Here is a 22309-nt window from a genome sequence, read left to right on the forward strand (position 1 = left end):
TTACTGAAATAAGTTATCTTCACTTAACACTTACACAATTCAGTTTTCTTATAGTCACCTTCAAATATTCTAAAAACGGGCTGTGCACAGACCGCCCTCCATCTGCCCTATAGCTCCCAGATTGAGCCAATTCATCTGTACCGCCCGCTCCACCCTGGATCTGTCCCCAAAGTAATGGGGATGGGGGGGGGGCTAAGGGTTTTTTAAATCTTTTTTTTTATTTAAAAACAACAACAACAGTCAAGAACATGTGGTGGCAGGATCTTAACAGCTGTTGAGCTGTTAAGGAGAATCTGATCTTGCATGGTGCTGCTCCTTCAAAAGCAGCTTCCCTGCATCGAATGGGAGCCACACACAAAGGAGCAGCATTGCACAAGATGGGATCCTCCTGCCTAAAGGTCATTATGTAGGATTATCCAATCCTACACAATGTATTTCAGGTGGCAGAATGGAGAAGAGGCAGTGGTAAGAATAAGGAACGGCCTGGCAGGAAAGACCCCCCACTATCACCCACAAAGATGCAGCTGCTTGGCAGGCCTCTCCTGTTTGCCGTTTCTCAGACTTCTTCTCACTCGCGCTGCCCCTGCCTGCCTGCCTGATGCCTAGCCCCACCAGCCCTGGACGGCTGTGGGTCATTCAACCCAACCTGTAGTGATCAGGTGCTATTTCAACCTGACTTGAGTGAAGCCAGGATTCCTCCAAATAGGCTTGATTTGACTTGGCATTCAGAACTTGGCCAAATCTGGTACACAGCCCTACTAAAACCTGCTGTAAAAAGATAATTTGCAATATATTTTTTAAAATACTGGGCGCCTTCTGAAGGATAGCGATACTCGCCAAACACTTAAAAATTACTTGGCTGCCATCATAAAACCCATTTACGGACCTAAGACCAGAGATCTCTAATACAGCTACCAGAGTTTTACAATACTAAAGAAAAAAGTTTGAGCACACCTAGCCTAAGATCTAGTAGCCCTCAATTCTGATTAAGCTAATGGGCACATGGAGTATTGCCAGATGCGAGATTACAAAAATAAAGTTACTTTTGCGCGCTCCCTTGCCTCTCAAATAGCAGCCAACTTCCATTCTTGAATGGAGCCTTCTCTGCAGATGGCCTCTGACACAAAACTATGAGACCATCCCCGTTTGCCTGCTTAATGAAATGCTGAATCAAGATGCCGAATATAGCTGGGGGCTCACACCCCTTTTCCCGGTGCTTCTCCTTTTACCACATGTCTGTTACTAACAATGAAATGCATTAAAAACCAAACCAGCCTCCTGGTAGAAAAATAATCCAGGAATGTTCACACTGTCTGGGGGCCACCACTCTAAAACTTAGCTCAACATTTTCCACTCTTTAAGATGTCTCCTCCTGTTGGTGCACTCCACTTCCATGCTCCAACACTTAGAAATGCCAGTTTTGTCCAAAAGACTCTGCAAAAGCATTCAAAATGGGTTTCTTTTATTTTAAACATGTCGTTCTCGAGACATGCAATGACTCGGCAGTGATGCTTGCTTACTTAGGAGAGTGCTTTTGTCATTCCTTGTTCAGTTTCCACTTTAAAGAGCTTAAATGGGACGTACCAGCAAGCTCAGTGCACAGAAGCAGCAAATGGACCTGGTGCTTCTCAGCCACTGTCCCTCTGCAACTCACATTAAGCAGCACACCATGCCCAGGGCTTTAAAGACTGCATTTTTGTTCACAAAGGGGGTGGGGGAAAGGAAAATGTGTGTCACTCAAAAAAAGTACCCAAGAAAGGTTAATTTGTCAGCTGTCCAAACACTTATTAGATATCACATGCTTTATACAGTGAAGATGCAGCCAGATCAGTCATCCTCGGCACATTTACTGAGTTCTGAAGAGACCCTCCTTGTGGGCAGGGAGAGTGTAGGATGGCATAAACATTGCTTGTGTGGAAAAAGAACAGGAGGAGACAGGAAGCGTTAAGAGGGATCCTGCTTCTGAAGTCTTCGCTCTGCTGCAGCGGCCAACATCCTCCGGCGCAAGGTGATAGGGTCTGAAGTCGCTCCTTCGGCCTGCAAGTAGTCATCTGAGCTAGGATCATCAGAGGTTTTGCTGAGGTAACGCCTGGAGGGAGAAAAACTAAATGGCTGAAGGGAAAGTAACATAAAGTTCACTCTGAATATAGAGGTTGCCTGGTTTGCATTCAACCTTTCCAAGCACAATAGCACAATTTTTTTTTAAATGCACCAAGAAAAGCTGGATCTTGTGGCTTGTGTGAATTTTGCAAATTGTGAATGTTATTATGTTGACCACTTTATTATGGTTTTGCTAGTGTGATTGAGGTCAGAAGCTCTGAAACTTCATCCTGAACAACTGGAAATGTTGAGCCACACCTCTGGCATCCAATACTTCTGGAGGTGATGCTAAGACATTTGAAAATGTTTCTTCTCAGCCATAAAAAGCTCTGTACATTTTGTCATTAATGAAAGCTGATATTCTGAGAGAATTGAATCCTGTGCTCAATATCATGTTCAGAACACTCATGTGTGCACACACAAGAAATGGTGGCATAAGCACAGCCCTACATGAGTAGCTGATAGTGACCGTGAGACCTACAGAATTATTGAATGCTATCAGATAATGCTCTGCTCCTACAGAAAGACAGATCTCTGTTGTTATTCTCAGATCCCCTTCTGTTTTCCAGCCCAGTTCCCACCTTAGGCCTCACCTGCTTGCTATGCCTGGGAGAGCCAACCAGTCGGCTCCTTTTGCCTTAGCGACTCGGATTCTGATAGCACTCAAAAGGCCCTCCAGTCCAATTCCCAGTCATATGGCCAGCACCATTCAGCTACTCAGTGGCAGACTCTGGGGTCTCAAACTTCAGCAGTGCCCTTTCCGACATTAAAATCTGACACCACCCCCACCTCTCACACTCTGTTCTACAGTGTAGTTGTGCCACCCCCTGCAGCACAGCATCCAGTGCCACCACACTGGTTGCACCACTCCAAAACTGCCTCTGAGGCACTAAGAGAGGGTGGGAAAATCTATGGCCCTCCACATGCTGCTTGACTGTAACTCTCCTCACCTGTGACCACTAGCCATGGTGGTGGGAACTAATGGAAGCTGTTGGACTTCGAAGAGTCGGTGTCACTGGTTCACCATCCCTGCCCTTGGGCAACACAAAACAGGCTACTGCATCATGATCAAGGAGAAGTTGCATCAATGAGAGGTAGCTAGCTAGATAGCTATGCAAAAGATCTCTGAATGACTTTCCCTTAAACACCTCCTCAAATCTCCTCCTGGGCTATTCCACATTAAACATTTTGTAACTGGAACCCACAAAACATGCATACCTGCGAGCTTGTTGCAAAAGGTCTTCCTTCCGCTGTACTAACATCCTCTGTCTTTCGTCAGCTGACTTGGAAAACCGGCTCCCTCTCACTTCAAAGTCTTCTGTCTCAGTGGATTCTGCTTCTGCCTCATTGAACTCTGCCACGTCTTCCAACCATGAGTTCAGTTCCAGTGAGTCTCTCTCCGTCTTTCATACAAAAGGAAATTGGGGAGTGGATTAATACAGATCTCCATAATCTAATTCAACATTACCAGAAGAACTGGGGAGGTCCAAACTAAGCTCATCTTACTGAAGTGATGTGGTGTGCAAACACTGCCAAAGTAAATTGAAAGGCTGCCTCTATCCCAAAAATATATGCTACAGTGTTGTTGTTTTGGGGGGAGGAAGTTGTCTTCACATAAGCCAGTGGCAGGGAACCTTTTTCAACCGAAGGGCCACCTTCCACAATGGTCAATCTTCAGGGGCCACATGCCAGTGGTAAGTGGAGGCCAGAGGCAAAAAGCAGGCAGGGCAATAGATGTGACTCTTTTTATAGCAGTCTACGTTCCAGCCAAGAAAAAGTCAGTCAAACATACAGCTCCTTCCTCCGTCCAGGTAAGCAGGAAGCACTGTCACAGTATAAAGAGACATGGAAGGCATGGAGGAGGGCCAGAAACAGGTGTGTCAGGCTTAGGAAGGGTTGTGGCACAGACTAAGTCCCAAGGGCCAGAGAGGCCTGGAGGGCCTGGGGTTTCATACCCCTGAGATAGGTAATCCAAGACTGGATGGCTGGGGCCAAGGGGATACTTCTCATGCCCATGGCTCATTGTCACTCAATCCTACAATGGAGGCAGCTATTCAGCTGGCCAAAGACTAACTTCAACAACACACAAAATATTTTCCTATTAACTAACTCCTGTTACACAAGAAGCAGCAAGAAAAAAAGAAGCATCATGTACAACATGTGGAAGGGTAAGCATGCATTTAACACAGATGAAACCAGGAAGGCCTACACCAGAGCTGTCCAAACTGTGTGTCACAACACATTAGTGTGCTGGCTGCAGTTTGCAGGTGTGTCGCCCAAACGCTCCCCGCACTCCTCCCAGGGCTAGAAAGGGGTTAGTTTAACCTCCAGCTTGCTAGTAAAACTGAATTACTATGTTGTGAAATGATGCGTGTCTAAAAAGTGTGTCACCAATGTGAAAAGTTTGGAAAGCTCTGGCCTACACCCACACCCAAAGACTCTGGGTCAAAGCCAATTCTTTTCTGTGCTGGAACATTGGTTTTCCGAGGCCAGACACACGTGAACAAATTACCCACATCATTGCTACCTTGGCTGGCTCTGCTATCCCAACTTTTGCATGTCTGATAGGAGGCATTGAAGGGAAATATCTGATGAAAATGTGGAGGTTGGGTTGGGGTGGCAGAACCAGGAGAGCAATCAAGATGGGGCCAGAAAAGTGCAGTCCTGCTCTCTCTGTCCCCATTTATGATTGTGTGGAAAGAAATAAGTGAAGGCATTATTCTTTAGCACATTTAGGGTAGAGATTCAGGTGACAGCCAGGCAGAGACAGTTATTCTTTCACACATGTTATTTTGAATAATTCTGTGAATGCACACTGAAAACAAAAGCATAAACTACTAAAGAAGAAAAAGAACACTTCTCCCTCCACATAGACTTTTTCTAGAAACAACTGGACTAATAGATGATAACAGGACATCTGATAATATGGTTACATTATGATGATGTGGAAGGTTTTCTGAAAAGGACTGTTAACATTGATCTGGAGTTACTTATGGCCACTACATGTGTATATTGTCCTACTGGAAAAAGCAAGAGAAATCAGAAAGATTTAAGGGTCTCTAGCAAATAACACTTGGGTAAAAATCATTTTACTTTATGACGAATTGCCATGAACTACAAACACACACACATTTACTTACAAGTATCTGTAATGGACTGGAACAGTATGTTCCAAAACAGTCTTGTCCTTAAGTCTTCCCTATGTTAAAACTAATCTACATCTTATTATTTATCTATGTAAGACACTCTGGTGAGAGGGGGAAATCCCATTGTACAAGCAGAAGGTGTAGCACAAGTGTCATGACTTTGTTAGGTATAACTTCCTTCTGTGTCCTTTTAAACTTTTGTACTAAATTATTAATATTTTTTCAAAAATAAATGAGGGAAAGGCAAAAGCTGGAGAAGCTTAAATCCTCCTTATGGTCAGTAAACCACCACTTGAGGAACAAAGACCTACAAGTATCCCCTTTAATAGCCATTAGCTTAACTCAGGAATAGCCAATGCAGTGCCCTCCAGATACTGCTGGACTACAATTTCCATCATTCGTTAGCACTGACCATGCTGGATGGGGAGCAGGAAAATTGCAGTTCAACTACATCTGAAGGCACCACATTGGCTATCCCTGACTTAACTGCTTGAGGCTTTTGAATTACAAAAAAATACTATTCCCTTTTCTGTAGATCTCCAGATCCCTTCCCCATCAAAACACAAGAGAAATGCAAGTAAGAATCCATAGTCAGATCCAGAACAATTATGCTTACAAATGGTAACCTTCTTGCACCTTTAAGAAAGAAGTTCTTTGCAATGAAGTCTCCAAATGCACTAGTTACAAAGCTACAGAAAGATATGTACTAGGAGTTCTTGTGAGGACTTTGTGCCAAGGTTTGTGGACATTTAACTATCAAATTTCCCTTGTTATGATGCACCTTTTTTTTTCCTTTGCCAAGTTTACCTGAGTAACCTCTTCTGTGTCCTCCTGATCAGTGTTGTGTCTTTCCAGGGGACTGTTCAATGCAGGTCTGATGCTATCTGAACGCTGTAAGCATAAATAAAACTGACAAAACTGATATGAATTGAAAAGAAAACCCCCCACAAACAATCTTTCTGAAGAATTTATGCTGCAGGGCAAGTTGGTGGACCCATGTTCAAAACCTAGCTGTCACAGGGGCTTACTGTGCAAGCCTCTTTCAGCCATAGGCTGAAATTAAAAATGCAGCATAAAACTTAAATAGGGTGAAATAAATATGATTTAATACACACATTTATGAAACACTAATGGGACGGTGTCACCTCAACATTTGTAAGATTTGTGGTCTTGTCCATGAATTCTGTAATGCTCTATATGTATGTTGTGTTTATCTACTTTAAATAATAAATTACAAATACCAAATGAATTAATAATTTAACTACTTATTTTTATCATTGTGTAAGCTGCTTTTCCTGCTTTTAATAGTATGATTATGTTGTAGCCAACCCTCAGACCTTATGGTGAAGTGCAGGTAATAAATGCCATAATAAAAATAAAATAAAGACACAAAAACCTACTAGTAAGAACTACACTTCATTTAAAATCCTATCAATAAAACTAAAATAGACCAATCCATAAAATCATCTTATTTTCAACAGACTATCCTGCAGCAATCTAACAACTAGGCCAGTGTTTTTCAACCTTTTTTGGGCAAAGGCACACTTGTTTCATGAAAAAAATCACGAGGCACACCACCATTAGAAAATGTTAAAAAATTTAACTCTGTGCCTATATTGACTATATATAAATTTCCCACGGCACACCAGGCAACATCTCGCGGACACTGGTATGCCGCGGAACAGTGGTTGAAAAACACTGAACTAGGCTTTACCTGTCTATGTTTGACAGCACATCACTATCTGATTCCTTAAAAACTGTGATCTCATGCATGAAATGGGAACAAGCTACTTTTTTGCAGGGCTTTTGACATGAGAAGGACTTTGCATATTAAAAGTACTACAGAAAAGCTGTGGTCGTTTAAGATGGATGAGTTCATGAAATGACTACAAGATCACAACTAAAGTACAGAAGATACAGAGGTGCAGTTTTATCCATTCATCCTCAGGGACAAAATAATTACCAACATGTAAACCCCAAATGTAACCAATATGCAGAGGCTGCCGTATAAACAATTGCAAAAAGTAGACAAAAGAATAATGAGGAAGTTTGGGGGTTTTTTATCCATTCCTTGTTGTTACTGACAGAAGTTTGAAAACTAGACAAAGTAAACTTAAAAACAAAACCAAGACTTTTCTGGTGGCAACTTATAAAGTTGTGACATAAGCCAGTTAGTCTTTGAGGTACCACAAGAATTTCTGGGGGCCTTTTTGGCTATGATAGACCTCTTTGTTCATTTTTACAATGCAAAAGCTATAAGTTTTCATGATCATTAAGTCCATAGATCAATATTATTTGACGTAACATTGACTGAAACATAACACACACATTAAAAAACCTTAAACATCAGGATAACCATTTCACAATGTTAATGCTGCAAAATAAACACAGCTGGTCTGCTGCTGATGGATTGCTACTGGAAATATGCCGACTGCCTCAGTAATGTTTGACCAACCTGTGTTGGGAAAGGCACTTGAATACGCCCCTCTAAAATGTTGTCCGTTGTTATTTCTACAGAACGCGTCATCTGCAGATCCTGCAGAATGAGGTGGTAAGGAACCTGAGGAAACATCTCCTGAATCTGATGTGCCTAAAAAAGAAAATGTATCCACTGTTACCATCTGGGGACCAAACTGTGGCACACTAAATACCTTATAAAACTTTAAAGTAAACCAAAGCATTTAAAATCTCAAAAGGTCAGGTTTTTGCTACTAGAGCACATAAGAATCCTGAATGGTGGTTTCATTCCATTCATGTTCACTGATCTAATCACAGTTTATTAAGATAGACAGTGTATGTTTGAAACAGTGTGTGCTTCTTTTTTCAAATCTCTCCTCAAAACTCACTTCTTCCATAATGTCTTTGACTTAACACTTTGTTCTCCATTCTCAATGAAAATGGGTCTGAAGTACATGTAAACTGCACTTGCTCATTTTAGTCCCTAGTTACCTTTTTCTCTTCCTATCCTTGTCTTCACAACCACACTGATGAAGTTTTGTTTTTATGTTTCTTGGAACTGGGAATTATTTTTTGCACTTACTCTCTAAAGTAGCACATACACTGGTGGTGACATATAAATGAATAAACAGAGCAGCGTGCAAAATAGTAATAGGAATTACCATGGCATTGAGCTGAGAGTTGCTTGCTTGTGCAATACCAAGGATACTGGTGGTATGCATCACCTCCACTGAGAAGCTGGGCAGCCAGCTAGCGATGCGAGAACCTGGAAAAGAGAAAGCAACAGTTAAGGCATGTGAAATGTGCTTTTGAGTAATTACCCCCGTCGCCTATGGTTCTGTCTATATTTTTAACAATTCCTCAGTTCTTAATTATTATTACAAGGTTCAATAGATGTCACAAGCATTTTAGATGCTCTTATCAATTCTCTCCTACCCTTTATTTTCCTCTCTTGAAAAGCAACTGTTATAGATGATTAAACATAATCTGCACTTATAGTATAAAAATCAAACTTTTAAAAGTACTACAGGGATACAGTGAGTGTTCTTGGCAACATTTCAGGTGCCCAGCACACAGAGCTGGCTTGTGCTCCAAACTTGTTCATTAAATCTCTCCATCTCTCTCACACACAGAGACAGTTTCTTACTCTTACTCTTCCTTGTCACAGTAAGGCGGATTTCAAGAAGCCTGCTACTGGAGCCAATCTAAGGCTTTTTTTTAAGGTGAAGTATGAAGGTATTTCCAGCACGGCTGACAGTGTACAGGGAGGGATTAACTCTTCCCTGAATCTGTGACCCATCGTTGCCATCCATGGAAGAGAAAACAATTATCCTGAAAGAAACCCAAAAGCCTGTCCCTGCTGCACATAAGGACTATTTCATCTAGGTTTCATCTATTCATGGAGGAAGGTACGGCTTCTAAAAAAAAAAGAATCCTACATTTCCAAAGATGTTCTGGCCAAGTCAACTAGTCAAAGGCAAATAAACCAACCATCAAAGTGGAAGAAGTGATTGTGTTGGTTCAGGTGAGGTCTGCCTTCAGCTACTGCCACAGGAGCCAAATTTTCGTCCAGGTTCTCCCTTTGGTGATCTTCCCTGGCACGGTGATTGTCAGTGATATTCAGGGACATTCTACAGGTAGGGCAGGAAGTGTCTTGTTCAAGCCAGGAGCGCAGGCATGAGCTACCAATAAATAAGAGGTTTAAGTAAATTTATTGGGAAGAAGTTACAGAATGTTCATCTGCTCTCAGAAGAAGAAAAAGAATATGCAGTAATTTAGAACAGAGTCACAGAATTGTAGAGTTGGCAGGGACCCCAAGGGTCATCTAGTCCAATTCCCTGCAATGCAGGAATGAAAGCTAAAGCATCCCTGACAGATGGCCACTTGACCTCTGCTCAAAAACCTCCAGTGAAAGGAGGGTCCACCACCTTCCGAGGGAGTCCGTTCCATTGCTGAATGGCTTTTACCCTCAGAAAGTTCTTCCTGATGTTAAAAAAGAATCTCCTTTCTTGTAACTTGAAGCCATTGGGTTCAGGTCCTGCCCTCTGGAGCAGGAGAAAACAAGCTTGATCCCTCTTCCATGTGTCAGCCCTTTAGATATTTGAAGGCGTCCATTGTAGTGTTCATGCAGGGTTAAATAAGAGATCATAAATTGTCTAAAGACATTGTGAGGGTTGAGCGGGACATTCCGATACCCATATATGCGGTTGTGTTGAGTGCAAGCTCCCTGCTGGTCTGGTGTGCAAAATATGATTTCCTATGATAAATCCTACATGACCTGAATCTGGCTGTATTAATTGGCTGTGTCTTAAAACTCCATTGCTGGCTAGCAACGGAGTCACGTCTCTCTTTTCCAATTAAGTTGCTGGGTTAACTCACAACTACATGGCAATGAGTGTATCTTTGATAAACTCAGAGCATCTGTCCCTCTTGTCTCTTTGAAGTATATCTGCTAACATCCTGGAGGCCTGGGAAGTGTCAATATGGCCAGGATGCTTGTTCTTCACTTCCTCCTATCAATCTTGTGTCTTTCTTCTACCTGATCTTGGAATGCTAATTACCTGTAGCTAGGGAAGTTAGTTACTAGATCAAACCAGTTCTGCTAAGTTCAAAGATTCTTTGTTCTCCACATGTCCACATGGCCTTGGGAAGGTGACACTGGATGCTGTTCATTGGCTGATTTTGAATTTGGGAAGGCGGGGTTTTTGTGACTAAAGATACCGGTATGAGAGTGGGAAAGGAAGCTCTCTCTCTTCCCCATCTTCTCTCATACAGGTCGTTTGCTGGTTCAAACTTCCTTGTCTGTCTCTATTTTAAATCATAAACACCACAGGCCATAATATCACCTTTCAGTCTCCTCCAGGCTAAACATAATTATAAGTATAATTATTATGGTACCCCTAGAAAACCAACAAACTTAAGGTGCTGCAACCTTTTGGGATAGTTGTTTTTGAGACTTATTGCTGCACTAGTTGTTTCCCATTAATAACATTCTTAAATCTGACTTGCCACCTACAATGCAAATAATTGTTTAATAGGTTATTCTAGACTCCTATGCACTGTGCATTGCAGTCAAGATATGCTACCTACCACATTCTCTCAAAATAGGAGTAACCAAGGCCAAAATGTGTGGGCTCCCATGGATAAGGAAAAGGGTTAACTAGCATTTTTCTCATATTATAACCAGCATGCTGGCCCACTCTCAAGGCATATTGTGACTTAAGGCAACCAAAATCACTCTTGTTTCATGATACTAGAGCCCAATAATTTGAAGCGTAAGCTGGCTTCATAGAAAAGCAATGCTACCTTTTCAGGTATGTGGAAAAGCAGCTCTGAAGGGGTGTGGCCCAAGTTTCTCAGAGGAGTAGATGTGTCTGCTGGTAGTGGCTAATTATCTTATTAGAGGCTCCTTGAAACATTGACAAATACTTTTGACACAGCTTGTAATGAATGCCAACAAACTGGTCCCTGGTTTCTATTCTCCTCCAGTTTGTTACTGATGACATAAGTAGAAGCAACCGCCAAAAGATGCCAACCAAAAAGACACACCTATTGAGGAATACTTCAGATATTGCATAAGACAAGTCCTGTAGGATAAGACTCAATGTTTAACCAATCCAGCAACCTGCCTCCAAGAGTGGCCAAAGGCTTCCACAAAGCCCACCAGCAAGGTATGATGGCAAGAACCTGCCATTAAGTTTGCCCCTCCAGCAAGAGGCATTCAACGGAACCTGGCCAAGAACCACTATCCTTCATGAATGTGGCTAATAAATCAGTTTTTAAAAATCTAATACCGCAGTCCTAACTACACTTACCTGGAGGTAAGACCCATCTAATGCAATAGGAAATATTCCTGAGCAGACATGGTTAAGATTGCACTGTAAACCAGTAGGGTGTGTGTATGTCCTTGGTAAACAGAGTTATTCCTGTATCCAAATGTATTGGGGGATGGCTGGGAATGCATTGCATGAAATGGTACACAGGCCTGATAACCAACAGAATATTAAGCCCTTTTGAAATCCCAATATTTCATGAATACCAAATCAAGCAATATGCCCTCTCCCAACATGCAGACATAGAATGATCTGATATGAGGTCAGGTAAGGTTTTAATCATTAATTTGCTGGCTTTGTTATTACGTGTGGCTGAGCTGCTACATTGGTCGACTGCTGTAAACCACCTTGTGAGGGTTACAAGGTAGGATGGACTATGTGCAGCCTTCCAGAGTCTTTAAAACTGTATCTCCGACCCGAAGTTATTGACAATGTTGAAAATCTGGGCTGCAAGTATTTAGGCGCTGGAGATGTGCCACATTGGAGACCACTTGTACTATGTAAGATGTAGAGAAAAAATGTGCATTTTTTTAAAGTACTGAGAAGATTCTACTATCAATGTTGGCTTCTGTACATTAAACTAATTTTTGCAGTCCTGGATAAGGATATAAAAATTCTGTCCCGTGAATTTTGTTGGAAGACTACATTCCTATGTCGCAGTCTACACTGGGTACAGCCAGAGCAGGACAGGCAACTCCTCCATGACTTTTAATAAGGAAAACCAGTATATATATTGTTGAATTGGTTTCCTTTAAAAAAAAAAAAGAAAGAAAAGATGAAAATGACAAAATGAGTGTCTAGTGAGATTCAACCATTAACTACAGACAATTAGAGCACACTACTTGTTCTACCCTGGTTCGCTCCCCAGGTGCGTACTTATGGAAAAGATGCCCACAGGGGAGTTTACGTGCAGCTTGCATGGAATCCCAGCAAATGGCACAGTCGTCATTGTTGGTTGCTAGCTCTTCAGGTGTTGCCACCGCAAACCTAGAAGAAAAGTGAAGATTATGATTATGATTGATAATAATAATATTTCTAAACCACTTTATATTTTTTAGAAAATATCTCACAGTGGCTTACAAGACATTAAAACATCAAATAAAACATTACTGAAGAAAGTCAGATAAAAAGTATACATTCAAAGCAACGTAATTAACTGGAAACTAACATGTTATCATAAAGATTTCAAAATAAAAAGGCAACTACAGAACACACATTTAACACAGCAAAGTTAACAAAAAATAATTATCTTTAAATGTTTCATAAGTAGACATTACTAAAAAGGTAAAGGTAACTGTGACCATTAGGTCCAGTCTTGCTCTATAGGCCGAGGAAGCCGGCGTTTGTACGCAGACAGCTTCTGGGTCATGTGGCCAGCATGACTAAGCCACTTCTGGCGAACCAGAGCAGCACAAGGAAACGCCGTTGACCTTCCTGCCAGAGCCGTACCTATTTATCTACTTGCACTCTGACGTGCTTTCGAAATGCTAGGTGGGCAGGAGCTGGGACCGAGCAACGGGAGCTCACCCCGTTGCAGGGATTCAAACTGCCGACCTTCTGATCGGCAAGCCCTAGGCTCAGTAGTTTAGACCACAGCACCAAACACGTCCTTGCATTACTAAAGGAAGTTAAATATAAAATGTGCATTTAAACAGCATAATTAACAAGAGAATAAGATATCATCATAAGCACAGAACATTGCTTCTGCTTACAATCCTGCAAATGGTGGTTCATGACAGGTGGTGGTTTGATGACCTGGGTCTGGCACTAAGAGACAGCCAAGATGGTCACACCACCATCAGCATATGGCTCTTTATGGTATCTAGCTAGACCAAAATGCCATCTGAGCAAAGATATCCAGCTGCGACTCAAAGAGGATGCCACTTCAGTGCCTATTTATGCTGGAACTGGAAGACTCAAAATACCTGCTCAGCTGGTTTACCAAGGGCCTCTTCAGAAATAACACCAAGCCATGGCTGGTCATTACAACAGACCCCAAGGAGCTTCAGGCTCCCACTCTGCCACCACCCAATTGATTTGAAAACAATTAAGACTTTTGAAATTAATCATCCAATGTTAAGTTCATCCGGAGGCAGCCTTGAAAGAAACACTGATAAGGAAAAATAGTAATAATAAGCCTATCCTCGTTATCAACTACACAACTTTCTGAAGACACCTGAAGGCAGCCCTGTATTGGGAAGATTTTTTATGTTTGACATTATGCTGTGCTTTTATTATGCTGGAAGCTGCCCAGAGTGGCTGGGGCAACCCAGTCAATTGGGCGTGGTATAAGTAATAAATTACCATATCATCACTGGAACTGTGAAGATCAGCAAGTTTACTCCTTGCAAACCAGTTTTGTAACAGTCAGATGGCAAGGAAATTAAGGGTTGTCTCCAACTAAGTTTTACTCAGAACAGACCTACTGAAATTAATGGGCCTAAGTTAGTCATGTCCACTAGTTTCAATGCATCTACTCTGAGCATGACTAACACTGGGTACAACCCTAAAAGAGCAGACTGTGAGACTGGACTCTCTCCTAGTCTTGTGCATTTAGAGGAATTGCTCACCTCGCTTCCATATTTCCAACCACACGGAGATAGTTCTTGTGGCGGCGAAGTCTGCGCTGAACCTCATGGAACAGGTAACGCAGCTGCATGAAGATCACCAGGCTAGCCATCGACAACCAGATATTGCCAAACAGCTTCCAAACAAATGTTTAAAAGAGCATTAAGTAACCCAGCAGCACGTAAGAGAAGGTGTGGGTGGACAGGGAGAGAAAGAAGAGAATGACATGAATGGCATGCAAACACACCAGGCAAGAAAAAGACAATGCCGGAAATTAGCCTACTGTGCATATGGCTCTCTCTTTGCAGTCCAATGCAGCCACATCCTAAAAGCTGCTCATGGAGTTTACTAGAAACAAGCTGCTCATGGAGTTCTCATTCAGAGTACTGCTTAGTTTGAGCTTCCAAACATCACTTGTATGTCACTTTGGGAAAACTTTTAATTTTGAAAAGCAGCATAGTTATCAATAAATAGAGCTACGCTTGCTGTTTTAACCACAGCAGGTCCCACAATCAAAGAGTCCAGAAGAGAAAGTGGCTCTTCTCTTCTACAGCAGGAAATACTGCAGCAAAAATAGCAATCAAAGCTGAAGTTCTCTCCCACACAGTTTTCTCCCTACATGCTCACAACCCTTCTTTAGTATGGCTTAAGGATGCAGGACGTAACAAGCCATAAATAGTAACAATAAAGGTGTTTTTAAACACTTCTATAAAAGCCAGTTCTATATTATTCCCATTCTATATAGGCTATGATTTATCAGTTAACAATGCATACCAGCATGTGAATGTGATGCATCAGATCCAGTGACAAAAGCATTAGCTCCATGATGAAGTCTGTGTAATAAACGTACGTTCCCTTGCTTTCCCAGGTACCTTCATGGTTGAGATCCCAGAGATGAATGACATACCTAAGTGAGGGATGGAGTGAACACTGTATTATTTGAAAAGCATTTTGCCAGTTTTAGAAATATCAGCATTAACAAAATACTCATTCTTAACACAAACTAGTACATATCTGCTCACCTAAAGCACATCATGTGGGCTCTATTCTCCCCTCTCCCCTTAGGCCAGGCTAGGAATGACAAAGGCAGGTGGAGTCAAAGCTCAGAGACCTGAATGTCCTTATTTGAGGTAAATTTCAGTACATTACACCAATCCTGGTCTGGAAAGTGGCAATAGGAGAAGAGGCCTTTTCTGCAGTGGCTCCCCAGGAGGCTTTCCAGGTGCCTTCATTACATATCATTAGGCACCAGAAGTCGTTTCTCTATAACTAGGCCTTTGGTTGATAATCTATGGCCTTTTAGGTGTGATTGTGGAAGTGGAGTTGTTGGTTTGTGTTTGTTTTTATTATGTATCTGTGTTCTCATTTTGTATTTTTATGTTGTGATCTATTGATGGGCAATATACAAATTCAATAAAATAATTGTGGCTAACAATCTAAGTAAATATTTACAGGTCACACAAGAAGATATACAAGAATCCACTGTATCATGTGTGTAATGCCAGCCCACCATTCCTGATTCAGTCTTTTACATATAAATATATATATATATATATATATATATATATATATATATATATATATATATATATAACTCATGTGTTTCACAGAGATTCATATTAAGATGGAAGAGGTTATGAGTGAATAGATAACATGTTTATATTAAACATTTTGATTCAGATTTGATTTTAAACCATGGCACATATTGACAGTTTTAAAATATGAATCTAAATTTTAAAACTTTCATTTGGAAAAAAATTAGCGCCAAAACACATACTGTACAACATCATCAATTCTAGGGAAAATTTATGCCCGCTTTCTACTGTCCAAATTAACCCAATGGTCAGGTGAGTCAAATTTAATTGGGCACGAGCAGGCGGGCTTTAGATCAAATCGTTCTACCACTGATCATGCTGTAATTCTTTATCATCTTGCACAGAAATATTCTGCTCCCAGACAGGGCCGTTTATGCGCCGCCTTCATTGATTTGAAGGCAGCTTTTGATAGCATCCCCAGGAATAAGTTATGGGTGAAACTGGCTACTTGGGGCATTGATAGAAGACTTATGAGGAAGCCCCTAGAGGAGCTACACGCCAATACCCATGCCCCTCGCCTTGCGGACTATCGATGCCTACTGCTTTTGTATGCAGATGATGCAGTAATTCTTTCCTACTCTAGAGTAGGCCTAAATAGAGCATTGAAGATTGTTGCTTCGTACTGTCGAATCAACCATTTAACCATTAATCACTCTAAAACCAAAATAATGATCTTCTCTAGAAGCCGGATACAATACACGTGGAAGCTGGATGGTGTGGTTGTGGAACAAGTTTCTAAATTTCAATACTTAGGCATTTTATTTCAACAAAATATGAGATGGAAGGCACAGATTCAATATCTCCTTAATAAAGCGAAAGCCGTGTCCTATGCATTTCTTCAATTTTACTTTACGGATGGTGCCTTGCATGTGCCCTCAGGGTTGAAGGTGTACAAAGCGAGGGTAATTGCCACACTTGCTTATGCGGCTCCACTTTGGGCTGCCCTGGCAAATCTTTCTCCTCTCGAGATGGTACAAAATCAATTTTTACGGTGTCTCTTGAAAAGTGCCTTCCTGTGTGAGTAACGCGGCTATTCGTGTTGAACTGAGAATGCCTTCCCTAGAGACACTTCTGTGGAAATATGTCTTTAATTATTGGCTAACACTTTGGTTTAGATTACCTAACTATTATATAGTCCAATGCCTCTGGCGCGATGAGTTTAATAGCCCTTGGGCCAGTAAGATTCATGCTAAACTTTTATCTATTGGAATCTCCCCCATAGAAGTCTTGAACTATGATCTTACCTTAGCAAGGAAAATTATTAATCAAAGATTGGACAACATAGAGTGGCAGTGTACTCTTATGCTTGGTGGGGGGCTATGTTCCCTGCGTCAGTTGGGCGTCATTCCATCAACTCATGTGCCATCTTACCTATCATCTCTCTCTATTGCCCGTCATCGTTTTGCTTTTATCAAAGCGCGTTTCAATGCTTTCCCTTCGAACACCCTTTTTATAGATTTTCTAGGGGTCAAGTCTCGGTTTTATGTTCCTGTGATAATAGATCAATCGAAACACATAGTGCTTATATGTCCTTTATATTGTGCTGTTCGGAAGAACTTATTGTTACCATTAATCTATAAATGGCCTGGGCATCCGGCAGACTTTTATCTTGCTTTCTTATTGCAAGATACAGATCAGTATGTAACTTTTCAAATGGCGAAATTTTTAATTTCTGTTCTGACATATAAGCGACGTAATGGACTGATGTTTGGAAAGTGAAATTTCCTTATAATTCCCATATTTAATTTTGTATCTTTATTAAGGCTTTTATTGTCATTAATTTTTAAATTTAATGTGTGTATTTGTCTTAGTATTATTTTATATGAGTTTAAAGCTGAAATAAAGTGATTGATTTCTACAGAAGTTTGAAGTCATTAAAGTTACAAAGAAAAAATAGAAAATATTGAGGCAAACTAAGATGTTAAAGGAGGGGGGGGAGGACTCAAGTGCATTATATTTTTCAACTTAAATGTCGATAAAATCAGACATCTTCTTAAGACTGGCTCATTTAACTCATTTGCTGAATAAGTAAGAATATAAGAACAGGTGCACCAGCCAGAGTGAAACGGTCACTATACCATTAGAAGAAGAGAGTACTATTTTTTTTAAGTTTAATATGAAAATCAGATGTGGTCTTCTATCTTATGATAGTCACTCTGATGTGGCCCTTGGTGTTGATCAATATGTACATCCTTGTCCTACTGCATGCCTTTTAAGTACCATAATTTAACCCAAAATTTCAGAATAACACCATTATATTTTAATATACTAATGTTTTATTCTATGCCTTTTACATAAAACAAATCATACTATCCTGCAATTCAGAGGTAACCCAGATATAGGCCTCCAACTCCCATCAGCCCCAGTCAGTAGAGTCAAGGTTCAGGAATGCTGAGAGTTGTAGTCCAGCTACTTCTGGAGGGCCTAATGTTGCCCAATCCCCTTCAATAATTTACTGAAAATAATTGCATGGGTAAATAAAAAACAGAAAAGGAAGAACAGTTTGGCAACTGAAGCATGCTCCTCACAACACACATGCTTTGTATGTGAAATCAAACACGTGCCCTTTGTTACCTACCAAAACCCAATCTTTTACTTACCGTAAAATCACATGCACAGTTCTCACAGTAACAAGTAGAGACTGTAGGGAGCAAAAAGAGGACACAATTCACTAGAATTGTCTGAAACCTGATAAGAGAACTAGAAACCTGAGGCAGAGAACTAGAAAAACAAGAAAACTGCTTTTCCAAACACACAGGACAAAATGAGCTTCTTAAATTTCAGTATTAAACTTTTGCTAACAAGTCTATGCTGTCTTCCTACATATGCCCAAGATGGGAAGGAATAAGCTCCAGGAATTAGAAAGGCTCCTTCAGAAGGGAACAGAATGGTACCATACAATAGACAGTCTGTAAGCTCTCCCCCTTGGAAGACTGATCAGGGCAGGAAGGGAACTTCTTGCAAATGGTTCTCATTGTTCTAGGGACAAGCTTAAGAATGGTTAGAGATGGAAGTGAAAATTGATATAATCATTTGTCATAAGACGTAAGAGGATTATATTTCCTTCAGATTTCCATTTATTTTTTAAAAGGTCAGAGCCACAAGTAGTAGCTTGTTGTATAAGGAAATAAGGAAATAATAAGCCACGTATAAAAAGAGATGTCCTTGATGGCTGAATCTGGTACAACTCTGGTGTTGTTAGGAGTAAGCATGGACCAATGGTACCAAGTAGTATGGGAAACAGCCCTACTAGAAAAACTAACCAGTAAGCTGAAACTGACACGGGGACAAATAGAAGACGCTTTCACCCCGGTATGGCTCCCCTTCATCACACACACAGCCCAACAAAACAATGACAAAAATCTACCAACAGCATACAAATCAATATGGCTAACCTGATCAAAAACACTCACCCACCCCACTCACGCAGGAAACCAAAGACCACGACAGCCAACTACAAATGATCAATCACACCCTACGCCAACCCCGACCTCTCTCACCACCAAAGCAGCATAAGTGAACAACAGAGAACCTGCACAAACAACGCTGACACCACACCCTACATATATTAAGTAAAATAGAAACATAGTCACCCCACCCCTTCCTCCCTTTTCCTCCTAATGTCTCAACAAACGGAATTGACTTGTAAAAATATTACATGGAAAAAATACGAGAGAGACATTGCACTACCTTTGTAAATCAAGAAAATCTTTAATAAAAAAATACTTTAAAAAACAACTCTGGTGTTGTTGTTAATTAAATTTTCATTTTAAAAACATTGTCTGGTGTCTCTTTTCAGTAATTCCTCCTCTGCTCACCAAAACTGCTACTACAGGCAGTATTTGGCAACTTGCCTGCTCACAAGTTTTGGGAGGAGACCATTTGCATGTGCTACTGTATGTTCAAATAAGCATAATTCCATTGGTTATGATGGTTGAGACTGATGGGAGTTGTAGTCCAAAACACCTGAAAGGCACCAGCAACCATTATTTCCTTTTCTATACAACTGGTTATTCATTTAAATTTAGATTTTCCTTTCCTTTCCTTCTCTTATACTCATTTAGTTTAGGGGACTCCTGGAGATCAAAGGGCTCACAAACTCAGTTATGAATGAATGCTGTAAACAATACTGAATTAAAATATATTTTAGGACCCTTAAGAGTATTAACACTTAATACAGATGGCAATTATTTCAAACAGGCTACATTCACCAATTTTTCATACAGTGGCTTGAGTTTTCCTAAGCCCAGACAACAGAATGTTAACTGCTCACACTGCTTTCTGCAAAAATTATTCATAATCTTGAGCATAAAAATGCAGTAAGCCCTATTCACTGGATACTCTGTGAATCAAAAATAAATTCTGATGTATTCAGCGTACACAAACAAGGTTGCACAAATAAAACAAGACTAACCAGAAAACATTGAGCACATTAATCTCACACTAACCAGAAATCTCACCTCTGCTGCCATGAAAGATAACGTGTGCATTCCATGGGTATAGCCAATAATACCACACACAACTGCTAGTCCACAGCAGGAAAGAAGCATAGCTACTAGCAGAGTCAGGACTCTGATGTGGCTGTTCATTGGTGTGGTGGGTGAAAAGGAGAGCTGAAATATACAAATGAAGGCATTAGAAAACACCAATTGCTCCTATTTACTTCCAAAACACATTGAATTCCTGCAGAGCCAAAGCATGTCAAAGAACTTGAAAAGAAGCACAGAAAACTGGCACATAGACTGAACTCTCAAGTGCAACTTGAACAGGAGGTATATGCTGAAAAGCCTTCCAGCATTTATTTGTTCTTTACCAAAGAGGTGATCGACAAGCTCAAGCAAAAATAAACAACTCAAACTGATTTCCATCATTTATTCTACGTATCAACTTTAGATTTCTTTGGCAATCTAAAGGATCTAAAGGATAGGAAAAAATGGACAGAAGAGGTCTGGTCTAATTATCTTATTGATTTTATCCAATCGGATATCATTGTAGTCACGAAACAGGAAACGTCATGGAAGGTCAAGGCTAGGATGATCAAGACCAGATGGGAGCTCTATTTTCAATGGATAATAACCGGGGAGAAAGACATTCGGTGGAAATTAATGACTCTATGCCCGTGGCTGAGGTCTACTGTTTGAACCCTTGCAATGGACCATGGGTGGGGAGGGGGGTGGGAAGGGGGAAAAAACTGTACGGGAAATTAAATACTTGACGGAGATTATACAATGTATGTAAAAATTCTCGTACAATAAACAATTAAAAAAAAAAAAGATTTCTTTGGCAAGAGAATACATACACTCCTGTATAAAAGAACCCCCATCCTCAACTTTAAACCACCAGCCAAAAACTTACATATTCAAACCTATCCTTGCAGAGCTGAACCATAAGATGCAGAAACACAAGCCCGGAGAACCAAAGGCACCACATGACCACTTCTTCCACCGTCTGAACATTTAGTACACCAAAAATAAAGATGAACTTGTAGAAGATGAAGTTCCAAAATTTGTCCTTGAGATGCTGAAATAGATTTGTACATGTAGTTAAAAAGAATTCTTCAATAATGGAGCTACTGACACACACATGAAAACAGCTGTTAAAGTTATTATGCTGAGGGGTTATCCCCACATTCTTAGCTAAGAATCTACCTTAGATGTGGAGCGATGTCATTAACCCTCAAAGCCATTGATTATTTAAAATGCAAGAGGTCCTTACCAGCAAGTAAGAGATAGCAAAATATGGTACAGGCTATACTCTAAGACAGGGTTAGTCAAAGTGTTGCCTTCCAGATTGTGTGGACTACAACTCCCATCAACCCCAGACAACTTGGCCAATGGTGACAAATAATGATAGTTGTAAGCTACAGATTATCGAGGAACTACAAAAATGGTGGATGATGGACAAGGAAGTAAGGATATTTGGCAGCATTTTTTGTTATTGATTCTTAGGGAGGGTTTTAATCTGTGGGAGATCTTTTAAGTGAATATCTGGGGACAGGTACTTTGTTCAACATGGAGTGCTATATATATAATTAAAAATATAATTAATCTTGATTTCTGGTATACTAAAGTTTGGTAAATAGCTTTATGAGGGAAACTATCACATAAACTAAAAGTAGCCAGAGGACAAAGCAGACTTGATATAATAAAACCAAATTGCAAATAAATTATTTCTTATACATAGCACAACCATGCTGTCCCTCCAGTGTATCAAGGTATTTGAGTACAGGTAAAGGACTCCTGGACAGTTAAGTCCAGTCAAAGGCAAGTATAGGGTGTGGGGCTCATCTCGCTTTTTAGCCCTAGGGAGCTGGCGTTTGTCCACAGACAGCTTTCTGGGTCATGTAGCCAGCATGGCTAAACCACTACTGGCACACAGAGGACCGTGATGAGTGCCAGAGTGCACAGAAACGCCGTTTGAGTACAATAAGCACACAATGATTGACCAATTTGTTAGGATTTGCCATCCTCATATTTCCGTTTTGTATTGTACTTTTCTGTTATTCACCATTTGTTTTATGCTTGCTTAATATTGAAAAGGCAATACGTATCTAGTATATAATACCATGTGATGGAGTGAGCCACAGGTAACTTGCATCTTTACTTGCATA

General features: G+C 40.6%; 1 protein-coding gene across 2 annotated transcripts in view; it reads right to left on the minus strand.

The window, feature by feature from the left end:
• Positions 1 to 1212: 1212 nt before the first annotated feature.
• Positions 1213 to 22309, minus strand: part of AMFR (autocrine motility factor receptor) — a 31066-nt gene continuing 9969 nt past the window's right edge. Inside the window, exons 3-14 of one of the 2 annotated variants that reach the window (XM_033157266.1) lie at positions 21055 to 21219; positions 20160 to 20312; positions 18300 to 18340; positions 14879 to 15011; positions 14107 to 14240; positions 12413 to 12523; positions 9195 to 9385; positions 8366 to 8469; positions 7702 to 7836; positions 6054 to 6137; positions 3319 to 3503; positions 1213 to 2089 (exon numbers count right to left, since the gene is read on the minus strand). In XM_033157266.1, the coding sequence (XP_033013157.1) occupies positions 1945 to 2089; positions 3319 to 3503; positions 6054 to 6137; positions 7702 to 7836; positions 8366 to 8469; positions 9195 to 9385; positions 12413 to 12523; positions 14107 to 14240; positions 14879 to 15011; positions 18300 to 18340; positions 20160 to 20312; positions 21055 to 21219 (1581 nt within the window). In that variant the 3' untranslated portion in view covers positions 1213 to 1944. The remainder of the gene's footprint in view (positions 2090 to 3318; positions 3504 to 6053; positions 6138 to 7701; positions 7837 to 8365; positions 8470 to 9194; positions 9386 to 12412; positions 12524 to 14106; positions 14241 to 14878; positions 15012 to 18299; positions 18341 to 20159; positions 20313 to 21054; positions 21220 to 22309) is intronic. The other variant, XM_033157267.1, reaches the window with a different exon arrangement.

The sequence above is a fragment of the Lacerta agilis genome, chromosome 8 (assembly GCF_009819535.1).
Source record: "Lacerta agilis isolate rLacAgi1 chromosome 8, rLacAgi1.pri, whole genome shotgun sequence".
NCBI classification, from domain to species: domain Eukaryota; kingdom Metazoa; phylum Chordata; class Lepidosauria; order Squamata; family Lacertidae; genus Lacerta; species Lacerta agilis.